The sequence below is a fragment of the Agrilus planipennis genome, unplaced genomic scaffold, assembly GCF_000699045.2.
Source record: "Agrilus planipennis isolate EAB-ADULT unplaced genomic scaffold, Apla_2.0 scaffold56, whole genome shotgun sequence".
Lineage (NCBI taxonomy): Eukaryota > Metazoa > Arthropoda > Insecta > Coleoptera > Buprestidae > Agrilus > Agrilus planipennis.
Window position 1 is genome coordinate 485,179 of NW_020438870.1, and position 7,632 is coordinate 492,810.

A 7,632-nucleotide genomic window follows, 5' to 3' on the forward strand; every position below is an offset into this window, starting at 1 on the left:
AGTATCTAGTTTAAAAGTGGTTTCTTGGTTAAATTCGAAAAAATATATATTATTTGTATTAGAAATTCTATGAAAACAAATATGAACAAGTACATAATTTAAAAAAAAGAAAGGCAAACAAGAGACATTACCTACATACAACAGAGTAAAAAGCACAGACTATTTCGGTCTTAGATTTTAGATTCTTTAATCATGCTGTACAATTCGGTAAAAATTTGGCCTGTTGAAACAAAAAATAATGGTATGCAAGGGAAAAAAATGTAGGGAAAGAGCGAATTTAAAGATAGAAGACGAAAAAATAGAAGAAGTGGCTGATTTTCGGTATCTAGGAAGTCAAATAAGTCAGGATGGAAGGAGTAGTAGAGATACCAAAAGAGAATATCGCAGGGTTGAGTCCTTCAATAAAAAGAAGTCACTTCTATGCTCGCGAATGGTTAATTTAGATTCGAAAAAGGTTGTTAAGGGCGTATGTCTGGAGCACGACGCTATATGGGTGCGAAACATGGACAATTGACGCGCCGGAAAAGAAAAGGTTAAAAGCGTACGAAATGTGGTGTTACAGGCAAATTATGAGCATCCTGTGGATAGGGAAGGTTAAAACTGAAGAGGTATTAGAAAGAATAGGAAAACAGAGGACTCTAAAGAAGTCAATAGGTGAAATAGGTTGGCAGGACACCTTCTCAGGCATGAAGGTCTAGTCAGAGACGTATTAGTCGCAGAAGCAGGAGTTAGAAGGAGTAGAGGTAGACCTAGATTAGATTACTGTTCGCAAATAGTTGAGGATGTGGGTTGTTCTAGTTTTAGGGAAATGCGAAGATTAGCTAAGGATAGGAAAGAGTGGTAGAACTGACGACCTTGTGATGATGAACATAAAAAACAATAAAATAAAAATCACGAGTGTATAATAATAACACGAATTTTAGCGATTGATTTATTATTACTATTTCTAGCGATGATATCAAAATACGATATTCTGTATTGCTTCTACTTTCTTTAAAGTATTTTTATTTAGTGAATTAACAGCAGGAACATCTTCATTTTTAAGTTTAAAAATTATATTAAAACTTTATTGTCGTACGCTGGATATAGCTAATACACTTTTCCAGGGGTCTTTTGCCACATTAAGATACTAGAACAGTAGACACATAATAAAATGGGGACAACATTCAAGCTATTCAAGTCAAATCCATTTTAATGGAAAGATGATTTTCTGTCGAAGTTTATATATCTTTTTATACGCATATTGATAAATGATAAACTTAAATTAGCTTTTTAAAATTGAAAAGAGAAAATATATAGCGTTTTAAGAAAATAACGGATTATGCTATTACGAAAAAGTTTATGAACTGAGAGAAAAATGATTGTCTTTTTCAAATTAAAGGACAAATGAATGATTTTTCGAAATAATACGTGGCGTGTCTCATTTGGAAATAAATAAATAAATCGTTATACCTAGTAAAGATATGTTAAGAGCTTCATTAGTATGGCAGACGATTTTTTGCGGCTTTTGTTCCAAGTATGTGCACAATCGATAATCGAAATAGGTATAAAATTAACATCAAATACTTACATCACGCCAAGGCCAGTGTTTCCGGAGAGACTTCCCTCGTTATCCGATATATCAATCCACTCGTCACTTTTATCACTTACACTAAGGTCACTGTTGGCTTTTCCACTGTATGGACTTCCATCTTCGGAAGGCCAACCTGTAAGTGACCGTCCATAAATACTATTACTTTGTTGATCACAGGATACTAACGAGTGTCTGTTCGATGGTAAGTTCCACTTATTAACGTCACAAATCAGTTCGTAATTATAGTCGATATCGCAATTTTTGTCATTTTTACTGCTGTAGATCGATTCGTAGCAATTTGATGACATGAGAGTCGAACTCCTGGACGGCGGTCTCGGTGGCAGTGGCTGTTCTTGTTTTTTTGGTAGTAGAGGGGGTGGTTGTGGTGAAATTTTCTTTTCATCTTTATTATGTGGAATGGTTTCGTAAATTCTTTCACTGTCTTTTACGTCTGTTTTGCTGCAATATTCGTAACCATCTTCGGTATCAGATTTTATCCGAACTGGAATCTTTTCGTAAATGACCTTAGTAGGATCTCCAGAAGGACTTCCACAATATTCGTATCCATCGTCGGTTGTCTTGTCTAATTCTTCATATTTGTGGATACTTGTGGAAAGACTGTCTTCGATCAATACATTAACGGGTTCAATTTGAGGGGAACTACATTCTTTCTGTATCCTTTGTAAAGAAGGGGAAGTTCGATTAGCGATTCCCGGAAGACTAGCAGGACGGGGTGGAACAGCTGGTGGTTCAAGTCTTTCTTCTTTGGCTTCTGTCGTTGAAGATGTGTCTACGAAATCGTAAGTGTCATCTTCTTCACTTATTATCAACTGAGGAATCTCATAGCCGTCAAGTGTTTCTATAGAATTCGTGAGATCGCTTGTAACCGATGAAGAGTTAGGAATGTTCACTCGATAATACAGTTGTTCTACACTGGAATTTGATCGATCCGTTTTAATCGAATCCATTGACGAATTAACGCTTTCGCCATCGTCTTTCTTTTGAAGTTTTTTAAGATTTTCTCGCGACTGCTTCCTCCAAAGAAACGAACTGTTCGGTTGTGCTGACGTTTCACCAGAAGGATATTTTAATGACGTTCTTCGTAACTGCTGAGTTTCATAAATGGAATCGCACCTCTTTGGGGGCGTCAGAGGAATGTTGATTATTTGTACTGGAATTGATAATTGCTCATCAGTCTCATTAAAGCCATCACTTTTGTTGGTCTCATTTAATTCAGACGCATGCGGTTCTTCTTGAGATTTTACTTCGTCTTGTTCTTGTTCTGGATTAGTAATTGGAGGTAAAATTTGTTCAGTAGGTGTTTCCTCGGTATTTGGGACATTAACTTGATTTTCACTTTCGATGGTATCATCAGTTGTAGTCTGTTCATGTAGTTCACTTGAATTTCCGTCCGTTTCCACTTGTTGCACTACTTTCCACATTAAGACACCATTTTTAATCACAATGTCCTTAGTTCTATTTCTAACTATTTTCTCAGGCACTTGTGGTTTTGGCACATTTTTGGTACTTTTCCTATGATCTAATGTCGAGTAGGGGGTGGATCCCTTCTCGAAAATTTCGATAGCAGCGCGAACGTTCGGAGGAAACTCATGTCTCTTGGTGTTAGTTATATACGAATCATCCAAAATTATCGAAACTGAACTGCGTAATTTCACTTCTTCACTGTCTGTATTGATGTGCGAATCGGCATCGTTATTATCGGTGTCAGTTCCGGTTTTTTTCGAGTCGTGTCTCTTTTTCATAAAATGTTTCGATCTCGGAATGGTAGAAGGCCTGTTATGTTCAGATAATGGTTTTGTTTTAACGCTTGGCTTCCTATGTACTCGTTTATGACTGGACATATTCGCTGCACGGGTTAATCGAATTTCTTCGGTTGAAATGGTACGTTCTTCTTCGATTTTGTTACTGCCATTTATCATCTGATTAAATCGGGAAGTGAGTTGTGCAACGGTAACATTAACATCAGTGGCACTTGTTTTCGGCTTCCAATAAATGTTGGACGGCTTTTTGCACTTGAAACTCACCTTTCTGTGAGCTCTTTTCTTATCGATCACATTCTCTTTACGATCTGCACTTTGTTGCTCTTCTGATTTCTCTTTCGCTGCATCCACCTCACTGTCTTCCAGTTTTAGAAACAACCTTCTGGAGTTTACAATATTGCGTTTGACTCGTTCCAATTCGGAATACTTTTCTTGTATATTTTGTAAACTGATGTTAACTGGGAGTGTCCCGAATGGTTTCTTGTTGTTGGTACAGTGCAGTGACGAACTTCGGTCTAGAGAGAGTGACTTCGACCATGCAACTGCCGCCATTGTGACCTGCAAATAGATTTATCTTATCAGTACCTTTATCAGTTTAACTGATGATGCGACTGTTCAAAGCTAACAACAATACGAGACATTAATCCTCCGCAAAATACTGACAACTACTACTTATCTTTATTTTGAGAGATTCTATAACACAATGTGTAACAGATACACTGAAATTTAAAACAATAGAGAATTTTTACGGATTTTTACTAACTATGTACTTTTTCGTCAGTTTCTATACGTATATAAACAATAAATATACTCGATTTAATAGATTATTTTGGTGCCAGTAAGTGGTGAAGTAAATAGAAATTGAATATATTCATATTCGACCTACCAGTTACTTTCAACTTTTAACTCCACGTTTCGTGTAATAGATCATTAAAAATCAATTTCTATAATACCAATAAGTATATTTAGGATAGACATATCATCATCATAAGGTCGTCGTAAGACTGGTTGAACATGCACCTCCACTCTTTCCTATCCTGAGCTAATCTTCGCATTTCCCCAAAACTAGAGCAACCCACATCCTTAACTATTTGCGAACAGTAATCTAATCTGGGTGTACCTCTACCCCTCTTAACTCCTGCTTCTGCTTCTAATATGTCTCTGATTAGACCTTCATGTCTGAGAAGGTGTCCTACTAACCTATCCCGCCTATTTCTTATTGATTTTCATAGAGTCCTCTGTTTTCCTATTCTTTCTAATACCTCTTCGTTTCTAACCTTCTCTATCTACGTTATCCTCGTCATTCGCCTGTAAGAACACATTTCGAACGCTTCTAACCTTTTCTTTCCGTTGCGCCCACTGTCCATGCTTTGCACCCGTACAGCGTCGCGGTCCAAACATCACCGTTAACAATCTGTTTCGAATTTCTAAATTAATCGTTCGTGAGCATGGAAGTGGCTTCTTTTTATTGAAGGCGTCTAGACCCTGCGCTAGCAGAGGTGCTTTATATTCCTACTACTCCTTCCATCCTGACTGATTTCAGTTCCTAGATACCGAAAATCAGCCACTTTTTCTAGTCTTTTGTCTCTTATATTTTCATTATCTCTTTCCCTACTTTTTCTTCCCTTGCATACCAGTATTTTTGTTTTACTTTTATTTATCTTCATACAGTACTGTTACCGCTTCCATTTTATATCTCAAACTCCTCTTACTAGATACTAATAGTGCTAGACGTATGTATTAAAAATATAATACCGGAAATAGATATATGAATACTAGAAAAATTAATGAAACTAAGCTAAATAAAACACTAAAATCCAAACTTCCACATCTTTTATGTAGAATTTAAATTACATACGTGAAAAAATATTTTTTTCTTGGGTAACCAAAACAACAAAAATGAATAAATACTTAATTAAAAATACATTAATATTTACTATTCAATTTCTAGTACGATATTTACTAACTGACATTGTTTCCTCTTTTTATTCGGAATTTTTGTAAATATTCTTCAAAAATCTGCATTTATTTAAGAAATACACTAAATAAGCAGCTTTGCTATGAATATTTTATACAAAGCCTCTTTATTAATAAACTGACAATATCCAGATTACCTAATGGAATGTTTACTTCCAATAATATCAAGTATGATATTTGTTCAAAGGTCATTGCCAACTCTAGAAACAGCCAAAGTAGACTGAACTTTAAAAAAAGAAGAAGGAGCGCAAAATATAAACAAATGTTGGCGTTGAAACCGTTGAGAACATTGCCATCGTTTTTTTTTTTCTTATTTGCCTTAATTCGTATGCAAAACACGTGCAGAAAAACCGATTTCTATAAACAATGGCCATGTAAGAATTTTAATCCAATTATATTCTCCCAGCGAATGTACTAAATACCGGACCCATATGCATGCGTCTTGCGATATGTTTTGCAATAACCACATAACAATTAACTTTTTCCTTATAAATAAACATGCCAGTGTTACCTTTTCACATTAGAAATAAAATCACCGGAACAGTTTCACAAAACTTATTTATAACAGCAACAAGAACCTGCCCTTTCGTGCAATAAATAATTTAAATTGTATTGAGTATTAAATAAAATTAAAACTAAAATACTGGTATGCAAGGGAAGAAAAAGTAGGGAATGAGCGAATATAAAGATAGAAGACGAAAAATTAGAAGAAGTTGCTGATTTTAGATACCTAGGAAGCCAGATAAGTCAGGATGGAAGGAGTAGTAGGGATATGAAGCAGAGGATAGCGAGGGTCGTGTCGTCTTTAATAAAAAGAAGTCACTTCTATGCTCGCGAACGGTTAATTTAGAAATATTCGGAAAAGGTTATTAAAGGTGTATGTTTGGAGCCCGGCGTTGTATGGGTGCGAAATATAGGCAGTGGGTGCGGCGGAAAAGAAAAGGTTAGAAGCGTTCGAAATGTGGTGTTATAGGCGAATGATTAGGTTAACGTGTATAGAAAAGCTTAGAAAGAATGGGAGAACAGATCGAAATCAATAAGAAATAGACGAGTTAGTCTTAGGACTGACGATCTTACGATGATGATGATATTCCGTCATCTAGCAAAATACGCATATTTATAAAATAAAAAGCATAAAGCTTCCAATTCTCAGTTATGCGTACAGTATGTTATTTCTGATATTAAAAAACTGGCTCCATAAAATATTTGCAGCTTTTTATGGAGGTATTTCAAATGCGTTCCAATTTAGTGTTACCCTTACGGTAAATTTAAATACCTTTTGAAACATTAACGAGTATGTTTCATATACGGTGCGTAACTGTATGTAATTTATGGTAAAAAAAACGCTTCAATCCATTTTTATGGTAATTTGTCTCATACATTTTTGCGTAAGCAAACATTTCAACGCACGTATCGAACAAACGCGTCGACGTACTGAATTTAGGTTAATTATTCGATACAATAGGTACCTAACACGATTTCTTTGGCGATATCTTTTTTTGAAACGAGAAACCGCGACATGATGTTAATAATATTGACTTTATCTCTTCGTTTTGCATTCGTAATTAGTATTTTTGTAATTAACGTGCCAGACGCAGCTTTTAGTCAATTAAAACAAGTAACTGACCTCCTGGTAAGTTCACGAATTAGTAGTTCAGATACAGCCAACAAACCCGAGGAGAAAATAATGCTAGCTACTAACAGCCACTGTGTCTCATTATAGTTGCATATAAAGTGTAACTCTAATTAATGTTATACGTACGTACATCTGCCATTATGAACAAAACGTTGTCAAAAAATTAATAATTTTAGAGCCCCTTTGAATCCGGATTACAAAAGTCTAAAATCTCCGCATAATTTTATAAAACAAAAACCACAATTCTAGAAAAACAAACTTTAAATCGAAACATATTTTAACAAATCTTAGGTGTTCCATAAAATACGTCACTCAGAATTTCACCTTTTTGAATCCCTCCATCCCCCTTTGTCACGCTAAGTCACACTATCAGCGAACCCCCTAACAACCATTACATCAAAAAAACTAGTCTAATCCTCCCTATAAACTATTTCTTGTGATTAAAAATAGCAATGAGAATGACTTTCTACACGGATAAAATGAAAAATTTACCTAAATATTAAAGGGATATTTAAAATTTATCCCACTAGCCTGTTGCTTCGTAAGGGAAAATAATAAAAACTACAATTTCTACCCGAATTTGTAAAAATAAAATCTCAACAGAAATTAATTTACTAGGTATTTTAGTTGATATTACAAATGTAATTGTAATAATTAAGAAACTT

The 7,632-nt window shown here is 35.1% G+C and overlaps 1 protein-coding gene across 1 annotated transcript in view; it reads right to left on the bottom strand.

Moving 5' to 3' along the window:
* The window catches only part of LOC108732659, a 40,758-nt gene extending 36,814 nt beyond the window's left edge, over window positions 1-3,944 (bottom strand). Inside the window, exon 1 of the mRNA XM_025977150.1 lies at window positions 2,740-3,944. Coding sequence (XP_025832935.1) covers window positions 2,740-3,906 — 1,167 coding nt within the window. The 5' untranslated portion in view covers window positions 3,907-3,944. The remainder of the gene's footprint in view (window positions 1-2,739) is intronic.
* Between the last annotated feature and the right edge of the window lie 3,688 nt (window positions 3,945-7,632).